We start from the raw sequence: 27,962 nt of genomic DNA, 5'->3' as shown, positions 1-27,962 counted from the left end.
TCTGCAGTGTGTTTTTTCATAGCTCAGTATTGCATCACAGGTAGGGCTGCTCGATTATGGCAAAAATGATAATCACGATTATTTTCACTGAAATTGAGATCACGATTATTTGACGATATTTATTTAACCCTTTAAGACCTACTATAGAACCAAGTCCACCAGAGCTTATATTATTTTTTTTACATGCTGTAGTGCCATTTGTGGGAGCATTTCAAGTTACTATACAACTGTTATAGCCCATATTTTACTAATATGTATGCATTAAGTCCATAGTAATTACATAAATTGCAAAAAAGTGCAATAAACTACAAAAAAAATTGAAAATCGCTTTTGTTTTGTTTACATATATTTCTACTTGGAGAAATTTAAGAGGCTTATCCCTCAAAACTTTAAATACAATAAAGTTGCAAAAAATAGTTTACAACAACAGGAAATTTATTTTGAGTGTCTTCATAGTTTTATTTTGGAGATACAGCAATTTTTATATACTGCAGGAAAAACAAAAAACAATCCTATGATGCAAATTTGCAAAGAAAACAGCATGTGCATCATTTCACTGTGGGAAGTGTTACGAACAGCTGATAGGAACGGCAAAGCGTGTTTCTGGAATATTATGTTTTTGTTCCTGCAAGCGCTTTTTATGCAATTTTTGCAAAGCTATATGTGGAACGAAACCGTGACCGAGGACAAGCTGATGGCATCAGATGTAAGTACAACTCCTCCGGTTTCATATGCAAAACAAATTATTGCGCTAGCTTACACGGTTCAGGTTCTACAGGGATTTAACAATAGTTACGCAAAACGGAGCGTGCAGCTCTGACCGGCTTTAAAGGGTTAACAATGACTTTAAAAAAATAATATAAAATAGTGTGCAACACCACTGAAGTTTTTTTTTTAAAACTCTCTTTTCAACCAACGGCAGTCACTCTCCAAATAACTTCTGCTTAGCTTTCCGAGCTTCCCTCGGGTCCTCTTAATCAGCGGTCTCCAACCTTTTTTGCGCCACGGACCGGTTTATGCCCGACAATATTTTCACGGAACGGCCTTTAAGGTGTCGCGGATAAATTAGGGAGGGGCTAATAATCGGCTCAGTCATTTTTAATGATCGTTGAAAGCCCAGATCGTAATCGTGATTAAAATTCGATTAATTGAGCAGCCCTAATCACAGGTTTCGTCACTTTGAATAAATGCTTGGGTGGGCCAGCTATATTAATGAAATATTTATGTATATTTTTTACCCAACCATCGGTTTGGCCTATGTCAGCTATAAAGGGCAAAAAGTGAGGTACACTCTGGAAAGGTGGCACAGGGCTAAGGCAGAGAGACAGACAATTACTCGTACTCGCATTCACAGTTAATCTAACATGCATGTCTTTGGACTGTGAGAAGTAGCTCAGGTAACCAGAGAAAGTCCACGCAGGAAGGCCCAAGCAGCGACACAAGGTCGCAGCCGCAGCATTTTACTGCATTGTATTTTGTACCAAATCATCATCAGTGGCCGACAAGTGGTGCTCGCTTTCAGACATGTCTGGGTTTGTGTTTTTGTTGTGTACACTAGTTCACAGCCCTCGTATTTAAGTAAGCATGGATGCGCCTTCTTTTTTCATGTACACATCTTTGCCTGCTGGCGATGTACCACTACAATACTTCAAACTGTTGAAATAAGTTGAAACTTTTTCACAAAGACCCTTGGGACTGTCAACCAGCTTTTAAGTTATTACCTTCATTCTCCTAGGAGTTCATTCCAAATCATCTCAACCAGGCTTAGACTGAATGATTACTGCTTTCTCGCTCTCACAAACACACACTCACACAAACAAACATACACTATAAGCCAGTGTCAAGATTTCGCTGGCACAAAGTCCATTGCTTACATTTCTTGCCCTAAGAAGTTACCCAATTTTTATTGGCCTCTCTCAGTGCTTGTTTCTTTGCAGCAATTTAGTCATGAAGTCTTTATCCACACAATTTCTTGTAACAGTTGATGTTGAGAAAGGTCTACTACTTAAACTCTTAAGGATTGATGCAGGCTCTAATGTGAGGTGAAGTTAGCTGGTAATTTAGGTGGCTAACACTAATGGACTCATTCTCTGCAGCAGAGGGAACTCTTGGTCTTCTGTTTCTTCAGGCAGTCCTCATTCTAGCATTTGAAGGTTTTCAAGATTGTATTTGAAACTTTTAATGTTTTAACTATACATTGGTAAAACACAACTGATGCTGACAAATACATTAGTACAGTTAGAAATTCCAGGGACCGTTCACCATCACTGACATGCAACAATTTTATGATGATGGTGGGTAAAATAATCCCATTCTAGGAGATTAGGGGGTTAAGATGTTGCTCGTCAATATCTTGATAGTTTTTGTTTGCTCACTAATTTGTGTTTTTCTTTTCTTTTTTTCCTGTGTTGTTTTTATAAAATTTATAAAAGTTTTTTTTCTGGAACGTAGATAATAGTTAGAATATTTTAATATAGAATACAAAGAAAGGGACAAATACTCATCTTATGCTTTATGAGTAGGGATGGGGAAACAAGAACCAGTACTTCCATTACTTGGAATTTTTAGTCTGCTTATCGATTCAGCTTATTGGTTCCACTTGCACCAGGACAGAAACAGCTGCATTATGTTGCTTACACAACTTTGGCATTAGCAAGCAGCTGCACAGACAGCATGCTAATGCTAAACTAGCCAAGAACCCAGAGTGATGGTAAAGCTGAGTGAACTTTGAACCCAGGCCAGCAGCCAGACTCTGAACAGTTAACAAACTGATGAGCAGTCAGTCTGCATCTTCATTTTGTACTTGTTAATGTTTCTACAGTTGAATCACCGCAGGGATCTCTTTAAAGTCTCTCTGTGCCGGTTTCCATCTTTGCTTTGTGCTGTCGCTTTGTGTTCATACCTTTCGTATGAATACCTTTTCGAGAAAAATCGTACGTGTGTCCTCATTAGATCAGAAATTTGTCTTTGTGTCTGTAGCCTGAGGATTATATTAATTTTTATAAATCTCTATTTGTGAGAGTGAAATGAAATGATGGGATATGCTATCACTACGTGGGTGAGCATGTATGAGAAGTGGTTTTCTAAACAGCTTCTCATTTTGAAATCAATCTTTCTTTTCCATACTGAAACCTTGTTATTCTGTGTTCCAATTTTGACTTTAACTCTGTTTTATTGGCATTGAATTAAAACAGACATTAATTATAAATCACCAAAACTACAGTGTATGTGTATAAACAGTCAGCAGCCTAAAAAAATATTCTCTGCATCTCTGAGATGGAAAAAATGGATTTTTCTTTAATACTCTTTGATTATGATTTGTTAAGCATTAATGGATGGTTCTTATATTTAATACAGATGTTCAAGCTAAGTTAGGGAGGATATGTTCCAAAGAACTGAGGGAAAAATCCTGTTTGAAGGCTTTCAGCTGACACTAACAAATGACAGTGAAACAGCAGTCTTTTATTGTACAGTACAGGATGTGAGGAAGAAGATAAGATGAATAAGACTGGAGGCAGCAGGAGCTCAGGCAGCATATGAGATGATTTATAGTCTCCACATATCTTTTGGATTTAGAGGACAGGGCATTCACTTATGTAGTCATTTTCTAAAAGAAGTCCGTGTGACCCCTCAGTTCAGTATGTTGGTTTATTCATACAGTATAAAATACAACTACATGCAAAAGTTACAGTTGTCTATAACCTTCAGATGCATCCGTGTCTTGATTTTTATTATGTGATGTCTACAATGCATCTCTAAAATAACCTAAGAGCAAATAAATATGTCTTGGCTGTTCTGGAGAAGCTTCAGGTGGGTCTTTCAAATTCTTTAACCTATGTGCTACATGCAGTCCCATTTCATCTCAAGTTCTCCAAACTATTAAAAAAGAGAGGAGAAAGAAAACAATCTGTGTGTATATCATTACATGTCCATCCAAAGTTACCAATTAAAATAGGATGTATTCTGCTTTTCTGTATTTCCTGTCATATATATACTATTATACAGAGTTTATTCAGTGAAACCTCTGGTCAGTTAGGTAGCAGAGGGTGTTGTTAATCGGTTTCAGCTGCTTTGCTGTTACTGAAATTAACAACTGATGCACTAAAGGGTCAACAATGAGACAATCCCCAAACTGGAATGGGTTTACAGTTGGACAGTTTTTCCCTCATCATTGTTTCTGACTGGATATGCAAAGAGGAACAGGATGGACATTGTAGTGCCTACAAAATGCCCTCCAACACACCACTGGTGTGAATGTCTCTAACCAAACAATCAGAGACTGACTTCATTAGGGTGGGCTGAGGACCCAGTCTCCTCTAGTATAGGTCCTGTATATTTGGTATTTGCACCCTGTGATTTTCAGGGTCTGGAAAAGCTGTGGGGAACATTATCCTGCCTGTAACATTGGCCACCATGAGCAGTCTGGTGGTAAGTCCTTGATGGCCTGTGAAAGCTTAACCATGCATGGACACAGAGACCTCCACAGACTAGGCAATGGCACCCTGGCTGCCATTAGGTATCAGTATGAAATCCTTGGACTCATTGTTGGACCCCGCAGTGGTACAATTGTTCAATTTAACTGACATCCCGTGATCTCTGCTTGCCACGTCACTATTACTGTCTTCCTGTTTTGATGCCTCTTTAATGTGGTTGTCTAAGGAACAGAGCTCGGTGGCTGTAAGGGGGCAACGTGACTTACCTTTCTCCAAACCGCATGTCGAAGTGTCCTTGGTGAATATGGCTTTTAGTATAGAAGCACTTTAAGTGCTCAGTAAGAGCAGAAAATTGTTGCATAAATACCTGTGATTTGCTATTTGCCACACCAGTCTGGCTGAGCACTGTAGCCCCACCCACATGCTCTTCAAAACCTTTTGTTTTAGAGGGACAACCATGCATGATATTTTTGATTTCAAAGTTTATGATTATGAATATATAGATTACTGGAGTCAACCATTTTTATTTGGTTTGATGAATCAATTCCACTAATGGAGTGAAGTTTTTTTATAACTGTATCTGTTGATTATTATGATACTCTTCTGTCCTCTCTGACCAGAGTAATAGGATCATAAAAAATGTCCCAGCACATCTCTAATATAGACTTTTTTCCCCCTTATTCAGAAGTTGTTTTCATTCACACACCTAAAGTTATCTGGGTTATATGTCTATATGGGCTGCTGATGGATGATGGGAGAGCTGATTGCAAATGGTTTAAGAAAAATAAAAATAAATGTAAAGGTTTTCTTTCTTTTTTTTCTTCTTCTTGGATTACCCGACAGCAAACCGGCTGTAATATATCTGCACGGCCTTGATAAAGTTGTTCATCAAAATTGACTTGGCTGCTTGGCTTGGTTTCCTCGATGAGAGGAAATTTATTATAAATCAAATTGTAATATTCATTGGAATACATTTTTTGCAAATTGAGACCAGAAAAAATCTAAAGGCTTAGTCCAAATTGACATTCAACGCTATAGCTGATAATCGAGTAAAAGAAAAATGTGCCCTCTTTTAATTGGAGGTTTTATGCATCATCATCATATAATAAAAAGATCATCTGGTCCTTTGCAGGTCTTAAGATTTGGTAAATACAACCTCAACAACATGTAACATGTTAAACTGTCCCATTATTTATTCATGAAAAACTAAGCCTAAACATATTCTCAAACCCTCTTGTTGAATAATAATTGCTGTAATATTCAGTTTCACTCTCACTAAATAACTAGTACATCTAGTTTCTTCAGGATTTATAAGAATGTTTGTTAATATCGTTCATCTAAAAAAGTCATGTTTTCTACTAAGTTTAGCCTTCACATAAAGTGAAGTCAGAGTTTGGTATCAGGGAGTTTTATAATATAATAATAATTAAATTAAAAGTAATTAATAATGAACAATCCAGCGGAAGTACAGTTCGGGTTACAGACTCAGTGTAGTTTTTTGCTGCTCTTTTAGAAATTGTATGTTTGCCACTGCATGTCCGTCATGCATGTCACTCCATGACATGCATGACGGACATCATGGCATCAACCCACTGAAAGCGTTCCTTTTTTGACTGCAGCTGGGAGAGATTTACTTCTCACAAGCAAACCCACAGCGTCAGACTGAGCTGTTCACACAGTGAAGCTGTTGTTGCATCGTGGAGTCAGCGTTCTGGAGACTGGTGATTCTTTATTTAATTGTCTGCTCTCGATGCAGCATCTGCCTTCTCTGCTTTCACAGCATTTGAGCTAATGTTGGGTCCTCGGTGACACTGTGCCCACCACTTTGTTCATTTGTCATTGTTTTAGATCCATGCTATTTTTTATATAAACATTATTATATTTAGTTCTGCATTTATCTGTGACATTTGTCATAAATGTAATATTTAAGTTTAATGATGAATTTCTATAGATGTTGCAGTCCTAAGCCCTGCTTTGCTCCACTCACTCACTTGATCTTTACTTTGGATTTGTCGTTGAACCAGACATGAGAGCCTATCAAGCAGCCATCTTTACCATTCATCATATAAAAATGCATTACACAGTCATTGAGCATGATGCTCAGCTGGTACAGAACAGTCCTTCACGTCCCATACAGCCATTATTCCATCCAGTACTACTAAACTTGGCACAAAGCCTAATCTCCTGACAGCAGCCAGACACTTTGAGTGACAAATGGAGGGGAGGGAATGAAAAGTGATGGAACAGCTGTGAGTTTTTTGAAAGCATTTTTAACATTTAATGCCGCCAGATGACAAGACTATTTATTCCTCATCTGCTGCTGTCAGTCAGCGCAGCATGTCTCGGGTAAACAAATGGGTCTGAGGGACACCTGTGTGGACCTCGCCACTTTCAAATGATGTACTGTAGCTGACTGTCAAAGACATCTTCAAATGTGAAAAAGGCTTACTTGATTCAGTTTGTCAGTGCTTAATGATGTTTGGAGAAACAGCGACAGCATCAAAATGTTTTCATGGTTTTTTTTAATGGCACGTGGTCCTGCTGTTTTACAGGGAAATGGACACGAGCGTGACTTTCTGGACGACAGGCGAGTGTTCATCATGGATATGTACAATCGCTACATTTATCCTGGAGATGAATATGCCAAAAGTGAGTGAAAAGCACCGTCGATTTTCCTCTCAAACTGCCTCTTTTGACCTTTCAATTCATAACAATTTTGAAATAATTCGTACCTTCAAACAGGTTTATGCCGTTCACATGTTCTATAGGACGTAAATGCATGAGAAAAACAAACCCAACACTTGTCCAAATACCCCATCAAGGTTGAGGTAGTAGCAGTGGTTAGTTGCCTTCCCCCACTCCCATCCCTTAGATGTCACTGTGTTTTAATTATGCTGTGATTTCCCCGAGCACTACAACTCACTCTGTTAGCACTCAGTGGGAAATCTAGCACGCAGCAGTCCCTGCAACACCATAATCATGGCTTCTGCACAAATTAATCTGTCAATACATTGAAGCTCCTCTGACAGGGACCACATTCCACTGTGTAGCCCCGATTCTAACAATACTCTGCAGAGCAAATGTCGCAGTCTGCCTTTAAAAAAATTCTCTCCGTCCTCCATCCAGTTATCTTGCTTTGCACAATTAATTGAATTTAAGACATTTTATAATTGTCTGTCCCCTTAAGAGAGTAAAATAAATGTATATTCTGGCTTGTTTAAGATAAAAAAAACTGCCGTCGTATTCTTTTTCATATTTTTTCTCTGAGACACATTATTTCTCTGTACCTTTAGAGCCCAAGCTTATGTTTTTTTTTTCTTGAAAGTCTTGTAAAAACTACCAAGAACTTTTTGTTTGACTTTAATGTGCCGTTGCACTGGCTCGTCCTGCTTTTACTGTCTTATTCTGTTTAAAAACAGAATAATTAACCTTTTTCATAATTTTCAAGTTTAATTAGTATCAATGGAGTTAAAGCACTTCTGCAGAATTGTAAAATTTTAGAATGAAGAAATCCAGTTACCTACATTGATATTCTATTAAAAAAATCAGATGTTGTTTTAGTTTGATTTGTTAATCATGTATTACTAAAGAAAGTCAATAAAATCTACTGTAAAATATACATGAAAAGGTCTCATAAACAAAAGTCGGAAGAGCTAAATCACACATTGGTCCGGCATCCTTACTTGATACTTGTTATAAATAATTAGCCATCTTCTCCAGTGTCCGTCATACACAAATACAGGTAAAGGGAGCAATGTTGACCTTATTGTTACAGTTTAATGTATTGCTGGTTAAACATGTAATTGATGTGGGTGCTGCTTTTACATGTCACATCCACTGTGTTGAAGATCAGACACGTAACATCCAGCATCCTTGTTATAGAAGTTTGGTTAGTTTATTTTTTTTAAACTGGGGATGCTGAAGATGTAATTTAAGTTGTTTTTACACCTAAAGCCACTTTCACCTACTGACACAGCGCTTTAATCAATCAGTGATAATTTTGTCAACTTATAATTTTCATTAGTTTTCGTTGGCGACAAGAACGAATGCTTGAGGAAAAACACTATGATAAAATGTATTGACACTTTCGTCGATGAATTAAATGCTCCCATTAAAACACAACGTGATGAGAATTCTTGGGAGGAAGAGAAGAGCAGACACATTTCGTGTTTGATGTTAAGGAAAATAAGATTTTTGCAAACGGTGTGGAGAAACTCTCACCGGTAAAACATTTTAGTCAAAGGAATCTACTTCAGAGTTTATCTGTGATAATCTTATATTTTATCAACTGAAACTAAACTAAAATAAATCTGATGGCTAAATTATGACTAAAACTAAATCAACATTTGCTGTAAAAATTAACACTGTATTCAGTACACTTTAAAGGTGCAATATGTAAGATTAATGTTCACAAGTTACAAGTGTAACTTTAGGTGTCTAGCTCTGAAATAAGAAACAAAGAATTACAAGGAATTAGAAGCTTTTCCCATTAATGAAATGTGGTCATATGCAGTGGTACAGACCAGGCATGCAACATGAATACACAGGTGTCTAAACTGACAGCTGTTATTTTAGATTCTGCTAATAGTCTTAGCTAGCTCATAGTTTTCCAATGAACAGCAGCTCTCTAACTGAAAATGGCAACAGTAACTCAAATAAACACATTATAACCATGGGAACAAAGAGGGCATCCTTACTGAACTTTGAAGCACCAAGAACAAGAAACACAGACTCACTAAAATAGGACGGCATAAGGCTGTAAAAATGTTGCCTGATCAGTGTTGATTTCAACATTTGAAAGGTAGGGTCAGGATTTGGTGTAAAATATATTAAGATATTTTCTTGGCACATATTGGATCACTTAGTACCCAGTGAGCATGATTTAAACACAACGTATATGTAGTATTGTATGACCAGAGTGTAGCCATCTTTTTATGGATGCTTCCACAGGACGCAGCATGATTTCACAAAGCTGGCCTCAGTAGCAGATCTCAATCCAAGAGAGCACTCTTGGGATTTGGTGAAATTCAAAGCTGAAAAATCTCTATGTGATGCTATGGAACAAAATCTCTAAGGATTGTTTCCAGCGCTGCGTTGAGTCTGTTTTATGAAGAATTAAAGGAGTTCTGAGAGCAGAAAGGGCTCCGACCTGGGACCAGTAAGGTATCTATAAAGTATCCATATACAAACACAAAGACTCCAAAGTAGATATGCATTGATTTCAATATCTTATTCATTGTCTTTTTACACCACCGTTTTTCAGGTGCAAGTGCTCTTTAGAATGAAAACTACGATTAGCATCCATGAGTAAATCGAATTAAAGTATCATTAATGCTTTATTTGCTCTGTCTGTAGCCCCACTCCTGTGTGACTTCTGTTAACCAAAAATATGGCGTGGGCCGTGTTTAAGCTTTACTTAAAAACTCCTTTGTCCCACACGCCATCAGACTGTTTAACTCCTCCCTGAGGGGAGAGGGAGGGGAAACAGGAGGACAAAGGAGGGGGGAACAACTAAGCTGTAGTGCCTCTTCACCTCACTGTGCAATACCTTTTGTGCAATACTTTTGTAAATAGTCAACGGTGCAATAGACTCAATACTTGAAATGTGCAATTCACTTGTATTTTTATTTTTATTCCTATTTATTCTATTTATCCCCTTCGTATATTTTATTTATATTGTCTCTGTATTTATATATATATGTGTGTGTGTGTGTGTATTATATATATATATATATATATATATATATATATATATATATATATATATATATATATATATCTTCCCTCTTTTTGTAACAAAAAGAGGGAAGGTAGTCAGAACTGAGGGGATTGAACTACCAGAAGGCAACATTGCAGACATAGAGGACAGTTACAAGTACTTGGGGATCCCGCAGGCGAATGGGAACCATGAAGAGGCCGCTAGAAAAGCTGCAACCTCCAAGTACCTGCAGAGGGTCAGGCAAGTCCTGAGGAGTCAGCTGAATGGTAAGAACAAGATCCGGGCCATCAACACGTACGCCCTGCCCGTGATCAGGTACCCTGCTGGGGTAATAGGCTGGCCAAAGGAGGAGATAGAAGCCACTGACATAAAGACAAGAAAGCTCCTTACCATGCATGGAGGGTTTCACCCCAAGTCCAGCACCCTGAGGCTGTACGCTAAGCGGAAGGAGGGGGGCCGGGGACTGGTGAGTGTCAGCACCACAGTCCAGGATGAGACAACGAACATCCAAGAATACATTGGGAAGATGGCCCCAACTGACCGAGTGCTCAGTGAATACCTCAGGCAGCAGAAACCCAAGAAAGAGGAGGGAGACGAGGAACCATCATGGAAGGACAGAGCCCTGCACGGTATGTACCACCGGCAGATAGAGGAGGTGGCTGATATCCAGAAATCCTACCAGTGGCTGGACAAAGCTGGACTGAAAGACAGCACAGAGGCACTAATCATGGCAGCACAAGAACAAGCTCTGAGCACAAGATCCATAGAGGCTGGGGTCTATCACACCAGGCAAGACCCCAGGTGCAGGCTCTGTAAAGATGCCCCAGAGACAATCCAGCACATAACAGCAGGGTGCAAGATGCTAGCAGGCAAGGCATACATGGAACGCCATAACCAAGTGGCCGGCATAGTGTACAGGAACATCTGTGCCGAGTATAACCTGGAAGTCCCGAGGTCAAAATGGGAGATGCCCCCAAGGGTGGTGGAGAATGACCGAGCTAAGATCCTGTGGGACTTCCAGATACAGACGGACAAAATGGTGGTGGCTAACCAACCGGACATAGTGGTGGTAGACAAACAGAAGAAGACGGCCGTAGTGATCGATGTAGCGGTTCCGAATGACAGCAATATCAGGAAGAAGGAACACGAGAAGCTGGAGAAATACCAAGGGCTCAGAGAAGAGCTCGAGAGGATGTGGAGGGTGAAGGTAACGGTGGTCCCCGTGGTAATCGGAGCACTAGGTGCGGTGACTCCCAAGCTAGGCGAGTGGCTCCAGCAGATCCCGGGAACAACATCGGAGATCTCTGTCCAGAAGAGCGCAGTCCTGGGAACAGCTAAGATACTGCGCAGGACCCTCAAGCTCCCAGGCCTCTGGTAGAGGACCCGAGCTTGAAGGATAAACCGCCCGCAGGGGCGTGCTGGGTGTTTTTTTTTTTTATATAATATTCTGTAACTTCTGTCGGTGCTGTGCTTTTTTGGAAATCGAATTTCCCAGAGGAACCCACCCGAGGGATTAATAAAGTTCTATCTAATCTAATCTAATCTAATCTAAGATTTACCCTTCCATTTCACTGATTTATACTTGGTGGTTAATGGTCTCACTCAGTGTCATACTATGTCAAACTGCTTGTACTTTTCAATAAAACTGTCTAACCTATTAATAAAAAGTTTTTCTAATATGTATTAAAACAGGGGAAGTATAGACACAAATCTGAGGTTGGAAAGATGATGGCTACTTCCTGCTTTATCTAACAGTAGAAAGATTTTCAATTTACTTGGAAAAGTATCCATTTGGAAGCACATATTACAGATACGAGTCAGAAGTTTTACAATACCATCAATGGCTTCCTTCACTATTGCCACACCAGTTTTATTACAGTCAGTCGACGATTTATTCTTACACTTTCTCATAATATTCATTTCTTTTATTGCTCTCAGAACTCTGCCAGTTCTAAAATAAATCCTGTTGAAATACTGCAGCAATTCCTAGACCATGTATAAGTGATGTCTTTGGAATCAACTCCCCATAAATGCTTCTACTTTGTATCAGTTGGATTATTGAGTTGCTATGTCCGGTAGCTTCACTGTGTCTTTTATGCACCAGTCTTGTATTAATTTTTTATTCAACAACAGGAGCAATAAAAAGGAAGGTGGAGCTGGACTGGGGCACGGAAGACTCAGAGTACCTTCAGAAGGTTGAGCTCCACATGGAGGGAACACTGAATGAGGTCTTGCCTGATATCATCGTTTATAATGCAGGGACAGACATCTTGGATGGGGACCCACTTGGGGGACTCTCAATATCACCACAGGTACTGTCACTACTGATTATTTTATACAAGGGTTTCAGAGTAGCATTCATTTGCCATTTTTGAGCTGGCAAATGACCTCTGCTAATGACGGTCCAGATGTCTGGGTCATCATCAGTGGAGTTTCCACTCATGCAATAAAAGTTTAGCAGCCCAGCAAACCTATAGTCAGGTAAAAAGAACGTGCTTCTTAATTTGCTTTATGGGTCACCACAGGAGATGAACTTTCTCCATCTCACCCTATCCATATCCATAGTGTTCCATCACATCCATCCATGCTGTCCTCCTGCACTACATCCATGTATTTTTTTGTGGTCTTCCTCTTTTCCTCCTGCCTCGACGCTCCATCTTTAAAATCCTTTATCTAATGTATCCTCCGTCCCTCCTCCACACGTGTTCGAACTGCTCAACCTGAGCTGTCACTCTGATGTACTTATTTCTAATCTTGCCCATCCTGGTCACTCTCAATGAAAATCTTAACATCTTCAACTCTGTCAGGAGCTCAGGCTCCTGTTTTGTTTTGTCTGCCAGCTCCTTGCATGATAACCTTTCCAGCTGTCTCCATCTCATTCATCCACATGTATTCTGTCCTGCTTCTACTAACTTCAGTTCGCCTTTTCTCCAGAGCATACCTGCACCCGTCCAGGCTCTTTATCACCTGCTCTCTACTACAGATCACAGTGTCATCTGTCAACATAATTGTCCACTGAGACTCCTGCTTGACCTCATTAGTCAACCTGTACATCACCATCGCAAACAACATGGGGTGCAGAGCTGATCCCTGAACCCATATGTGACTCCTACCATATACCTCATCACTGTCTTGCTGTCCTCATACATGTCCTGTAACACCCTTACATGCTTCTCTGCCACTAGACTTCCTCGTGCCGTACCACAGTTCCTCTCTTGTGCCTGTCATATGCAGTGTTGGGGAGTAACGGAATACATGTACCGCCGTTACGTATTTAAAATACAAAATATGAGTAACTGTATTCCGTTACAGTTACCGTTTAAAAAGGTGGTATTCAGAATACAGTTACTTTGTTGAAATAAATGGATTACACTGCGGTACTTTCCTGTTTCATATTGTCGCGGGTCAGGACTGTTTGGGTTTTGTTTGACAGCTACGTTCTGTTGTTCCAGGCGGCAGCGTTACGGTTGCCATGGTTACAGGGCGACGCTCTCTCTCTCTCTCTGCGACTGTGTGTTTCCTGGGTGAGAGAGCGCCTTTTCGTTGTTGTTGTTGTTGTGCTAAGCTAACAGGCAGAATGCTACAAGCATAGCTCTAAAGAATGTAGCATCATGGGCAGTGTAGTCCGTGTTGCAGGGAGAATGCACTGCCATACACGTTATGTGTCTGTGAGCGCGAGGAGGGAGAAAAAGGGGAGTGGAAAGGTACGAGTTGTCATCGAGGAAAAACGGGAGCTGGAAGCATGTAAATATAATAATAACCACTGCAGCCAAGAAGAGTGCCTGACGAGCCCAGTTGTAAGTAAGCTATTAAGACTCGACTGTACACTGTGTTCGTGTTTTCCTCCGAAAACAATAAGTTCCGTTGGAGCAGTCTTTCAACGCCTCTCTCTGTCTCTCGCAAGAAAAGTTGACCCAGACAACAAAGTAAAGCTATTTTTCGGCTACGAGCCGACAGGGACCCCGCCGTATTAGTCAGAGGTCCCTTTACTACAGTTCGGAGTCGCGGACCTTCAGTAATAGTAATAAATCACACAGCAATAGTACATTCACGTTGTTGTAAAAAGCATGATAATATATTAAGTAATCCAAAGTATGCAGAATACGTTACTGTCATTGAGTAACGTAACGGAATACGTTACAGAATACATTTTGGGGCATGTATTCTGTATTCTGTAATGGAATACATTTTAAAAGTAACCTTCCCAACACTGGTCATATGCTTTCTCTAGATCAGCAAAGAAGCAATGAAGCTCCTTCCGACCTCTATACTTCTCCATCAACACTCTGAAAGTATACATCGCATCTGCAGTGCTCTTCTGATTGTCATTTCTCTTCTAAACCTAACTTCAACTACTCTTTCCAATAGCTTCATGGTATAGCTCATCAGCTTTATCTCTCTGTACCTTCTGCACATAACCCTTGTTCATGAAAATAGCTGCCAGTACAGTTCTTCTACTCCTCGGGCATCCTGTCAGTCTCCACAATCACGTTAAAAAGTCTGATGAAAATGTCCAGTGCCCTCTGTCCTCGACATCTGGATCCACTCTTCATATCTGCCCTCACTTCCTCCTTACTAATACTCTACACTTTGTGATTCACTAACTGTCCTCCATCTGTCCTCCTCTCTCTCATATTTTCTATTTTAATGAGTTTCACAAAGTGCTCTGTCCAACACACTCTCTTCAGTCTTTAGTACATTTTCATCTCTGTCCTTAATCACCCTAACCAACAACATAATTTCTCTGCCTAATACCTTACCTACCCAACTCCTCCTCATCACCTCTGTTCCCTTCACCTACATGTCCTGTAGGACATATGCACTGACAATGTTTAATATCAGCCCTTTGACTTGCAGCCACAAACTCCTGTCTGACACTCTCTTCACCTCCACAACACTGTTCACATTCTCTTCCTTCAAGCTTACTCCTATTTTGTTTTGCCTCTTATCTATAACATAAGCATTGTACAGTCTGATCTTGGGATGAATTTGCTAGGACAACCACTCCTGGGAAAACTGACTGCTGGACTTAAAGGGTTATATAAGTTATATAACCCTTTAAGTCCGTGTCCATGTTAATCGACAGTAACTGGATAGTTGTATATGTCTTTCTTCCTGGGAAATGTGTTAACATACATTTGGATTATCCATATCTGGATGATACTTAACCCTATTAATTCCCATGGAAGCCATAACAATGTACTTTGTTTTTCACACACTGCTTCTGTATTTTGGCTTTATTTTTGTGGTGGTATTTACCTCTTTTTAAAACCAGTTATGTACTGGATATGCGCGCGCGCGCACACACACACACACACACACACACACACACACACACACACACACACACTGCTAAAAGCAACAATGGAGGACATTTAAAAACCAGAGAAATCCTATAACATATTACTGTTTTATCTGTTCTGACAATATCCATCCGTTTTTGTCAGCTAATCAAAATAAACCATTTATTGCTGTATCTGACCGAGGATGAATATGATACGGCACACTTCCTTTGGTTATATACGCGTTACTTTTTCCATGGTGTCTCATTCTGTCCTCTCCCTCCAGAGCTGCACATATGCAGTCTGTCTGAGCGACCACACAGTTAACAATTAGCAACATTTAACCAAAAATTGGGCTGCATGTGTTCAGAGAACTAATGTTAGTCTGATACCTTTGATATGTTCTGTTTTTTGTTTGTTTGTTTTTTGTGACTATCCCTACAGTGTCACAGATTCAGCTCCGTATTTTAGCACGGAGTAGGGCTGTGCGATATGACCAAAATCTCATATCCTGATGTAAGACATCTATCGTCCGATAACGATATAAATCACAAAAATTTTACATTTTCTGTAAATTCTGTGAATCTCGGGCAGCTTGACTTGCGTGAAGTGTTTCCAGCTGGGCGTGGTGTACCTTTGAGTCAAGTGTTTTAACCGATGCATGAAACCAAGGGCGTAGAGTTGGCATGGACGGAAGGGACATGTCCCCACGAATAATTTGATCTCTTCAAGTAAAGAAAAAAAAACAGATAGAAAAAAAAAAAAAACGATCTGTCAGCGTCTCATTCACCCAGCGGTGCAGAAAGAGCTAAATTACGTTCTCTACTGGAGTCCTACCTCATGTGACAAATATGGGCAATGTGATTGGCTGTGCCTCTCAGGGAGCTCTGTTTAGTTTTAGCAGCAGCAAGCCTGCGCTGCGAGGACCTGCAAGGAGGAGAGGAGGATGGCAGCAAAAAGGAAGAACCTGGATATAAGAAAGTGTTTTTCAAAGAAACCTGTAAGTCACTTAAAGCCAAGTTAACTCATAAAATGTGTCCGTCACAATAACGTTACAGGCTATGCTAGGCTTTGGCCCACATCAGTCTAAAACTGTATGTAACCACGAATAACGTTTTTTGGAAACTACCTGCACAACATGCAGCACTATTAGTTATCTCAGTCTCAGAGCAGCATTTCTATTTTTGATTGAAAGTGTCAGAGAAAACAGCAGCCTCGAGCAAGCCAGTATATTAGTTTACAGAGGCTGTTAGAATTATATGTCTAACGTTAAAATGTTGGAGACACAATAATTTCATCCTAATGGTAATGATAATTTCATAGGGTTAATTTTTGAGACAAAATATCACAAAGTAGTCATGATTTTGCAAATATTCCACCTCGTAGTGCAGTTTGCACAAATTGTTTTTAAAATGCACTCACACTACAAACATTACTGATGAGTCTAGATCTGCACAAACTGACAGAAACACTGAAGCAGCTCCACATTTTAGTCTTATTGTCATGTATGTCCTATTTGTCAGGTGACAGGCGAACCAACACAAAGCTCAGAGATCAATGGTGATACAAGATCACAGGTGAAATTGGCTGATGACCTGTTGGTTCATGACTGTATTTGAAGCACATGTGTGACTGCATGTATTTGGAATGTCTTACTGTTATTTATCAGGTGACAGAGGCAGCTCTGCCGTGTTGTAGCTCGGACAGAGGTGAAGAGGCGAGGTCACGGGTGACTGACTGATGTTTTGGTGCTATAGATTAACGAGAGGAGCAGGCATGTGTTTGGCTCTTTCACATAGTGGACATTGAGTTGTTGTGTGGGACACCAGTAGTCCATGTCTGTTGCTGTAACAGTAGTTCATGTTGAGAATAAAAAATCCCAGCTCACTGAGTTGATAGGAGCAATAGTGCCTAAAATGTTGCATAATTTTGCTGAGAGATCTTTTACTTTGTGGTAATCTTAGACGAGTAGTTTTATGGACAAAAGCCACCAGGTCATTCAGTGTTCCCTTAGTGCTAATGTATAAGAGATGTTGGTGTACTATAACTGAACTAATGTTGTGAAGTCCTTAAAGTCATATTCTTTTATTGTCTTAACTGTATTTGAAGCTATTTTTATTTTTGTATGATACTTGATTTATATGGATTATGGCTGAAGTAAACTAAAGCCTAAAATACTTAGTCATTTGCCTAATAGTAATTTAACATTATATAATTCACTTATAAAACTACGAATTGTAATTTTAAATGGTTAAAAAGCATGTAGAATAGCACATGTAGGCCAGAATATTTCTCCTTTTATCAAGAAGCAAAGACAAAAAGGAAAAAAAAAAGAAACAGGCAGCGTTCGGTGGTTGAATCATCCGTCCCCACCAATGCCTAAACCAAATCTACGCCCTTGCATGAAACGATACATTTTTAGACATAAGTTGTAACGGCCGCCGTTTTCTTTGTATTTGTTACACGGCGTGCTGCGGGGAAAAGCCTGTTCTAATGTTTGAGTCTAAGGTTTATGTTTTAGCACCTGGCGGCTCTTTTTTAATTCTCATCCGTAAATAATCTGCTCTTTCACGTGATTCAGTTTATTTTGAAAAGTCTCAACAGGATCTTGAGCTTTATTGTGAAAGGTTTATGTGGAAAATAAACAAGCGGACATGCGATGGTTTTACCGTTGTTGTTGCTAGGGACAACTCATAAAAACAGGCGCTTGTCCATCTGTAGTGTGGTTATATTAAATATAAGAGAAAGAGAGAACTTTAAGGAATTAATAGAACCACTACAGTGACCATCAAAACCATGAAAAAATATTGCCGTACACAGTTTATTTTGCGACACCACGAAACAAACGATAGCGTAAAATGAAACGATAGACGTTTTTATATCGTCATCTGATATATATCGTTATATCGAACAGCCCTAGCACTGAGGTCATAACATTGAGTTTTACTGAACTATATGTTTTTATATTTAGCCCTGCTTCTAATACTTACCTCACATCCAGGTTTATTACTTTAGCGGTGTGGTCAATGTCCTGTACCCAATATTTATTGTAGTATGTAGTTTATAAACAGGAAGTATAAATACAGTGCAGTCTTGTAAGAACTTCACCACCTATGACTAGGTCAGGGGTCGGCAACCCGCGGCTGAATAAAGAGCATGCGGCTCTTTAGTCTTTATTTTGCGGCTCCGGGTGGTTTGGGAAAATAAGTTAGAAGTATTTAGCTGAAGTGTATTTTATTTGTGTTTAGTTCTTTTTTTAACTTGTAGTTCTAAATTGGAAGAGTATTGTGATTTTGAAATATAAAAATAAAATTATATCTTATTATTTTTTCATCGCTCAAAATAAGCGTCACACTCGCGGAAGCCGGTTTACCCGCCGAAACGCCGTGCATTTATCGAGACTTTCATCCCCAGGTAGGCCAATTATGGATCTTCGGATCCACATTATGTCAGCAGCTGTTCTCCAGCTGAACTATGTTAAAAACAAACACCGCTCACGCCTCACAGACGACAGCTTACAGTCCTGCGTAAAGATGAAAGCCCCGTTTTGCAGACGCTGTGCGCAGAGGTTCGGGACCATAAGTCTTATTGTAAACATATCACGAGAAACCCGACGATGTTTCCATGAACACGCTTTTCAGCATCTCTTTATTGACCACTTTTCACACGGTTGCTGTACGCATACAGCCGGCTGTAGCTTTTCAGCTCACAGCCCGACACATACCAACACAACAGCAGAGACTTTAAGGCAGCGAGGCGTGATTGCGGGTCCCGCTCAGGTGCGTCCGCAGACCACGCCCCGCCACACACATTAACCAGGTAAAATACATATTTAGGCAGAATTTTGCAAATATCTATTTTTTTTTTTTTTTTTAGCAGCATGGAGCTTTTTTTCCAATTACTTTTTAAAAGTCAGGTCAAGGCTCCAAAAGCCCAAAGGAGATATAAGGGTGGCTCACGACAGTTTTTGTTTGCTACATGGATCATTTTAGTTCAGCTTTCCTTTTGTCATATTTCTTTAAGAGTTCAAAATGTGTTAATTACATAAATAAAATGTAATTTTCTCTGTAGCACTTCATGGATCTCATAAGCAACACACTGTAGTTGCTTTTTACTTTTAAAAAGCAGTTAAAAACTTTTCTGTTCAAACAAGCCTTTTGTTGATCTACGCATTTTATATTCTTTACATTATTTACATTTGATCTTTTACATTGTGTATAATGTCTATTGATTGTATTGTTTATTTTAATATTTGTGTACAGCACTTTGTGAGTGCCTGTCTGTGAAAAGCGCTTAATAAATAAACTTTACTTACTTACTTTAGTTGTTCACACAAAGCATAAAGGTAAAAAAAAAACAATATATACAGTGTTATCTTCATTTTAGATTTCAAAAAGTATTTGCAGCTCCCAGTGTTTTCTTTTGTGTGGAAACCGGGTCCAAGTGGCTCTTTGGGTGTTAAAGGTTGCAGACCCCTGGACTAGGCAGTCAGAGGATGATCAAACATTTGTCAGTGCTGGAAAAATGTATAAAGGTAAAGTTGATATGAAAGTTGAAATGTGTCATAGGTATACATGATGAATCGGGCACTGAGTAGGGATAGCTGATTCTGGAAGTGTTTTTAATTACTGTAAAAAGCTTAAATGTATGGAAGTGTGTTTATTGAAATCCCCAAAAGAGAAAACAGTGTCTGGTAATAATGTGACACATACGCTCAGCTCCTGTTGCCATGGAGAAGAGCCTAGGCAGAGAAAAATCTCTGTAGCTGTAGTAAATCTAGACCACATCATTGTTTCAGCTGGGGCCAAATCACTTCACCACAGCTGCTGAATTCATTCCTCACCTTAATCCTATAATAACATGTCTACAAAACATAATCGCTGGGCCTGCCCCAAAACTCATGTTTGTGACATTTGGAAGTTTTCAAATGTTTGCTTCGGTGACAGAGTGGTTCTCTGGAGGTTTATCAGAGCTCAGTGGGAGACATTTCTTTTAATGAGGACAACCTGGAGCTCAAAAGTCAATGCAAAACAGAGAATGAATGAAGCAGTTAAAAGATGTGAGGGTTAAAGCTAATAATCATATTCATCTGGGCGCAGCGTTTCTGTGTATCCCACAGTTTCTTAGAACCAGTTGCATGTAATTGGCAGCTGGATGCTCTATCAGATGATTTTGGGACATTAGAGGACACACAGTGTTAAAAGTCTTTAGGCTCATAATCTTACGTTGTATTATTATGTCTTATTCAGACATTGCTTATCAGACGAACTGTGTAGGTTTCTTTATTAGATAAATAATAATAGCTCTAAACAGCTTTCCTATCCACCACAACTAAGCAAAAGCATGGTTGGGTTTGACACAATTAGGACAACATTCATTGGATACACTACGCAACTTGGAGGTGCAAATTTTTATACAGATTTCAGCCTCAAATATTTAAGTGTTACTTGCTCTCCCACCATCGGTCCTGTACACTGCCAGCCGGGATTATTAGCTGAGACAACCATGACTTGGAGGGAAAACATCAGGATGTGATTAATTTGGGAACAAAAAACAATGAAGATTCAAGTTACTAAGATTTATTAAGGTCACTGAAACCAGTATATAAATTACAAGATGCAAAAACAAAAGGAAAGAAAGAAATTAAATATCTGATGTCATAGAATTTCAACAGCTTTCGTTTGTTTGTTAGGCTGATTTTGGTTTAAAATGGGAAACATACAAACTGTCTTATATGTGAGAAAAATGCGCCACTCAGTTCCTTCTCTCAAACAGGGTTTTCATTGAGCCTGGATAGTCAGAAGTGACTCTGAGTATGCACCACATTTCACTGAATCGAGTCTCTACTAAATATGCTTGACTATGCTGGCAGTTTAAGTGAGTGGGGTGAAGACAAGACTCAAGACTGGGCCTAGTCTGCTTTATTTATTTAAAATAACAATTATGTTTTGGTAGACTGAAGCACACATCAAAGAATGAGAGCACGCTGTAGCTGCAGCTGATCACTGAGTATTGTACTTCATTTTGGCAGTCAGCAATTTGAATTCATGTGCTTGATATTCGTTACATAGTGTATTAACTTTCCTAGAACCATTTCATTAGTGTATATCATTAAATGTATGTACAGAGACTTGTATAACTGTAAATCATTTGTTTTCACCACAATCAATTTTAAATGCAGATGGAAGCCTTACTAATTTCCTCTAATTACTGAAATAAAAAACACTGTGTCAAGCATGTTTATTCAGTGCTAACTGGTTCATTATTTCTCCTGTCAGACCAGTATCAAGTGGTGTTTGAATGTGCGTGGGTGTAGACAGCAAGTGATTAATCATTAATTAAAAACACGTTTTGGATAGACTGCATGTATTTGCATTTGTTGGAGCGCTTGCATTAAGTCATATTAGAGTAAATGGGGGGCCCGTGATACAAAACCAGCTGTTAACTGCTGTGCAGCTGTGTGAAGTTGAGCCGTGTAGCCTGAATCTAAGGTTTCACTGAAATGTATTTTGAAGCAAAGTAGTATTAACATGGTTAATAGATGGTTAAACATTAAAGTCATTTGTATGTTTGTCACTTGCACACCAGGATGTCAACAGTTGGCTTTTGAGTCCCACAATTTGAAGTTTTAGCGTTGGTGTTTTGGCTGCTAACGTTAGCTAGTTAGCAGATGCATTCATAAATGGTGTGGGTGGCACCAATTAGTCAGTATCTATATAAAGAAGAATTGAATTGAATGTCCAGGTGGGAGGCCAAAACAGGGTTTTACTTTTCTTGTAACACATTGTTACAGAATTTGTTGTTTTGGCATTGGAGACCCCAGCATCTGTTCGCTTCCTTGTGTTCATTTTGCCTTTATGAATTTGCTATCTAACTATTGGAAAAAAACCTGTGAAAAAAATGATATGCCCCTGATCCAGGGCCTGTTTAATAGTTTTTGATTTAAGATCTGGGTTTGCTAGTATCTTTTAAGTTAGGCCTTGTGTACTGTAAGGTATTTAATGTTATGGATGAGGTAAATCTGTTTGGTGCAATGCAGATGTTCTTTTGTGTTGAACTATAACATGCCCAGGCCTATGATTCCAGCCCATTCGTGTCTAATATTGAATGAATCTGCACTGCTTTAGTAGCAGGAAAGAAAAATGTGTAACTGGCAGGCTCAGCTGAATCAGGCCACATGGGCTCTTCATGTAACTAATTTATCAGGAAATTTCAAATTGTACTGAGAGCTGGTCAAAATGAGCCAAATTGGAATTTATTACTTACTGTGCAGAGATTTCCAGCCAGTGATCCTGTGAATCCCAGAAAGTAATTGGCGCAAATAAGGTAAATGTGCAGGATGTGTTAGTTGTGGTGGCACGCTCTTGTATGTTGCAGACCTATTTTGTTCATTTAAACTGGTAAATGTCCTTTAAAAAAAAAAAGCAGCGTGCAGCTTAAATAATTATTATTTGAAGTTCTGGCTGAACATGTGTTTCTGCCATGCTTAATAATGTTCCAAATCACTCAGTGTTTTAACAGATGTTCCATAATAAATGACAGTGTTGACACAAACTATTGACTGTTTGAATCCCTCCACAGACATGCATGTGTGCTTCTTCCTCTAGCTGTTCCAGAGCTCAGTAACTCAGTGTAGTGGATTTCATGACTTTGTCCTTGGGTTCAGATCAGGACTCTGGACTAGACATGTCGATGTTATCAGCATGTTCTATCAAATCTTTTATCAATGAGATGCAGAGATGAGAAAAGAAGTCCAGAGAATCCAGAGAAGGTAGTGCTTGAAAGCATAGACAGGCTGCCTCTTCTTCTAACTTTCTTCTCCTTCTTCTCTGCCAGGGCATTATAAAGAGAGATGAGCTCGTGTTCAGGGCTGCGAAGCGTCGGGGGATCCCCGTACTCATGATGACATCCGGAGGATATCAGAAGAAAACAGCCCGCATAATCGCAGACTCCATCCTCAACCTGCACCGGCAAGGTCTAATAGAAGGCAACGCGGCGGAAGGAGAGGGATCGACACCGCTGACGACCCACATGACGCCCACCTCTGGATCGGCAGGGTCAACATCCACAGCTGTCTGAGGAGCCTTAATCCTGGAGCTAACACTAAGATACCTGACTTTAAAGCACTAAGTAACTTTATATTGTGCTGTGATCGTGTGACAGCTGTTGTAACATTCAACACTTGTCTAAACTCAGATTATGTAACAAGAAGTTTGCACATGTACACTTAAATATTCATAAGCTTTGGTAACATTTTCACATTTGTTATGCGCAGGTTGACACGTACTCAAAGGGAATAATCATTCCGAGGGAAAAAGCTGTCTTTAAACAACCGTGTTTTCACAGCTACGACTTTCATATGGCACAAAAGAGCTTTTTAAATGTTTAATCAGTAGGAGAGTTATGGGTTTTATGTGTAATGTGTGATCAGCATTTTGGCTAAAGGTAATCTTTAATCTCAGGAAATGCAAAACTAATAATAGCATATGAAGCATATGCTATATTAAGGCTTGATGTACTTAAATAATATACTTCCAATGTATGTGTAAATAATGTCTCAAGTTATAAATATAAAACATATATAATATAAAAACAAACATAACCGCACATGAAAGTGTAATTATCTTAATCAGAAGTAATCGTTGGGTGAATTTTAACATTGAAAGAAGATCAAATCTATATATATAAGTGACTAGTGTCTTAATTGAGATGAGTTTTGTGCTTTGAATCCAATCTAATATGTACAGTTAATGTTTAAAGTTATTACAGGTACTAATTGTCCCTGTAATTGGAAAGATTTGAGACACTAAAACTTTTGACTGAGCACTTTAACTGCTGAAACTCACGTCCCCCAACGTTTTAGACTCCTGAAATTCAGTCTGCTTCTTCCAGCATGTCTAGATTTAAGTCTAAAACCCAGAGTGTTCAGTGATTAATGAGAAAGCCTGTACAGCAGGGTAGTGGCTTTCACTTTTGATTGGTTGTTTATAGTTAGACACAGAGCTTCCCTAATGATGTTTACACATGTCGAAACTTTGTAAAAGGAGCCACAAAAACACTCAGATCAATATGATTAATGCAGCAGCTGAAACAAAATCACCGCTTCCAAACGATACTAAAGACATCGTCTGACACAGACTGAATACAAGCTGTGTGCTGGGGTGTAATGATCACTACGACATTTTACTATCAATCTCTGCCTAAAACATGCACGAACTGAGGTCACAGTGCATCACCAGCCTTTCTGTGAAATACTGGCATTGTCCTTCTTTGCTAATATAAGCTGATATCATATGACAGGGCATAGTGGTGGTCCCACGTGAACCTACACTGCAAAAACCCACCTCCTTAATACTAGATAAATACACTTATTTTTGGTGAAGATTTGCTTAAAACAAGTGAAATTATCTGCCAGTGGGGTAAGTTATTTTTTCTTATTAAGATTTCTTGAAACAAGAACAATATCTAAATTTAAATAAAGCTAAAAAATAAGTCTTTTACACTTATTCCAGGGAACAAATCAGAACATTGAAACTTAAAATAAGCTTTAACCACTTATTCTAGGGAACAATTAGATCGTTAAATCTTAAAATAAGCCTTACACACTTATTCCAGGCAACCAATCATGGCAATTGAAACCTAAAATAAGCTTTAACCACTTGTTCTAAGCAAAATGTTGAGGAAAATAGGCATAAAACACTTATTCTAAGGAACAAATCAAGGCAAATAATCTAAAAAACTAGTACATTAAATCATTTTAAATAAGTCTTCTCATCAGAAATTGATGCTTCTTTCCTGTGTGACAAAAAATAGGAGACAGATGTTTGTTTGTTGTTTGTTTGTTTTTTAAGTTAATTCCCAATTAAACTGTTTTATTGCTAACTACATTGCTGCCTGTATTATTGTTGAAGTCCTAAACGTCACCTTTAAAGTGTTTGTGCTAATAACATCATGTACAGTCAGACAGGCATGGAGAACAGCACTGAGAGGCTTTGAACAGATCACATAGTTCAATTCAACATATAATGCTTTAAGAATGCACAAGCATCTACTTAAAATCTATTTAATTTATCATCTGTGATATTATTATGTACAAGTCCAATGTATTTTATTCATCTCCCTTAAATAAACAGGCAGCCTTAAAGTATGAAATATTCATATACAAATACACATATAAATGTGTGAACTATCTCAGTGGCTGATAGTGCTCCACAGGCCTCAGTGTGAGCTTGAAGACATTTATAATGTTTAAGTAGTTTAATGTGCAGGTGCTGAAGATAAACACATTTTGAATGAAAGCTGGGGAACTTTGGTAGCACAGAAACAAGTGGCTATTCTTTGTGACCATATGGATCACTCATATTACCATTATTTCAAATACTCAAAAAAGCTGGGGTCCAGGGTATAATTGGCCGTTTTTGACTACTTTTGATTTGGCCTCTAAATTTTACCTTTAAAAACTTTATCTTGCCAATCTGTTATTTTCTCATTTTGACAAACTGTATCAGCACAATTTATCTAAATACAGACCAAATTTTACAAGTAGAAAGTGATATTTTTGACTGTAAAAACCACAAGCATGTTTAACGAATCGTTTTCATAACTTAAATTGCAAATAGAAATTGTACATTTTTAAAAAGTTATATGGTACTATTTACCTAAAAATGCAGCCAAGGCTCAGACGTTTTTTATATAACCATTTCAAACTATTTACAGAACAATCAGCTGTTCTGCATCAAATAAGAAGGCACAAAAATTATTTATGCAACTCCAAAAATAGTTTGTGTCCACTATAACACAGATGAGAACAGCACAGGGATAAACCTGCAGGTCTGACAGCATCTGTGTCACTCAGCGTTTACACTGCAATCTGCCTTTGGTGGCTTTTTTGCAGCAACTGTGACGATCACTAGTAGAACTGACACACAAAACAACGACTACACTACACACTAACTTGAGACTCCAAACACAGTAAACCTCACAAATTTCTCATGTATCAAAACTGTCTCGCTCTCTCTTTCGCTCACTCCTAAAACTTCCCCCTCTTCCCAAACAACCAAATGCCACATGTTGCCATATCATTTTTTTGATTGGTCGACGTGGTACATTTTTCCACCAATAGGGAAGGAGTGTTTTTTTCTTTTTTCACCAATGACTGTTGCTTTTCACTCACAAGCAAAGCGTGTTTGCTAGCGCTCTCCTTAGAAAACGCTGTTTTTTCCGTTTCTTTCCAGAGTAAACGCCACTGTTTTATTAAAAACAAAAAACAACGGTTTTACGTGGCCTACACAATTTAAACACTGGTATATAGTTTGAAGTTCGCACGTTCGACCCAAGTTGAAATGGAGACTCTGGGTCCGTCGACCCCAGAGGTTAACCAGAAAGCCTTAAGTTAGCTAGTTATGTATCAGGCTAATGTTTAAAGCTTTCACTTGAGTAAATTAACTCATATCACTGCTAAGTAATGTTAGCTAAGTTCACAGCATATTCCATAATAGCGCTGCCATACTGCATCACACTCAGTGCATTTCAATCATTTCTCCAAGCGAGTTTGATAGCTAGCAAAATAATAATCATAATTTTTTTAAAATAGCATGTGGAACGTACACGTACTGGAAAATTATTTACTAGGACTCACCTATCATGCGACTGGAGAGCGCAAACTCCGCCATTGTTGTTTTCCATCAAACACTCATTAAAACAGCAACCTACAGATACAGTGGGGCAAAAAAGTATTTAGTCAGCCACCGATTGTGCAAGTTCCCCCACTTAAAATGATGACAGAGGTCAGTAATTTGCACCAGAGGTACACTTCAACTGTGAGAGACAGAATGTGAAAAAAAAATCCATGAATCCACATGGTAGGATTTGTAAAGAATTTATTCGTAAATCAGGGTGGAAAATAAGTATTTGGTCACCTCAAACAAGGAAAATCTCTGGCTCTCACAGACCTGTAACGTCTTCTGTAAGAAGCTTTTCTGTCCCCCACTCGTTACCTGTATGAATGGCACCTGTTTGAACTCATCATCTGTATAAAAGACACCTGTCCACAGCCTCAAACAGTCAGACTCCAAACTCTGCCATGGTCAAGACCAAAGAGCTTTCGAAGGACACCAGGAAAAGTATTGTAGACCTGCACCAGACTGGGAAGAGTGAATCTACAATAGGCAAGCAGCTTGGTGTGAAAAAATCAACTGTGGGAGCAATCATCAGAAAATGGAAGACATACAAGACCACTGATAATCTCCCTCGATCTGGGGCTCCACGCAAGATCTCATCCCGTGGGGTCAAAATGATCATGAGAACGGTGAGCAAAGATCCCAGAACCACACGGGGGGACCTGGTGAATGACCTGCAGAGAGCTGGGACCAAAGTAACAAAGGTCACCATCAGTAACACACTACAACGGCAGGGAATCAAATCCCGCAGTGCCAGACGTGTTCCGCTGCTGAAGCCAGTGCATGTCCAGGCCCGTCTGAAGTTTGCCAGAGAGCACATGGATGATACAGCAGAGGATTGGGAGAATGT

General features: G+C 39.1%; 1 protein-coding gene across 1 annotated transcript in view; it reads left to right on the top strand.

Moving 5' to 3' along the window:
• The window catches only part of hdac11 (histone deacetylase 11), a 57,264-nt gene extending 31,828 nt beyond the window's left edge, over nt 1–25,436 (top strand). Inside the window, exons 9-11 of the mRNA XM_085405543.1 lie at nt 6,986–7,082; nt 12,286–12,464; nt 23,271–25,436. Of these exons, the coding sequence (XP_085261669.1) occupies nt 6,986–7,082; nt 12,286–12,464; nt 23,271–23,513 (519 nt within the window). The 3' untranslated portion in view covers nt 23,514–25,436. The remainder of the gene's footprint in view (nt 1–6,985; nt 7,083–12,285; nt 12,465–23,270) is intronic.
• The last annotated feature ends 2,526 nt before the right edge of the window (nt 25,437–27,962 follow it).

The sequence above is a fragment of the Rhamphochromis longiceps genome, linkage group LG5, assembly GCF_057381845.1.
Source record: "Rhamphochromis longiceps isolate RC_006_pf linkage group LG5, R_longiceps_female_GT1.1, whole genome shotgun sequence".
Taxonomy (NCBI): Eukaryota; Metazoa; Chordata; class Actinopteri; order Cichliformes; family Cichlidae; genus Rhamphochromis; species Rhamphochromis longiceps.
The sequence above is the reverse complement of the archived record's forward strand: the minus strand, read 5'-3'. Positions and strand labels throughout refer to the sequence as shown.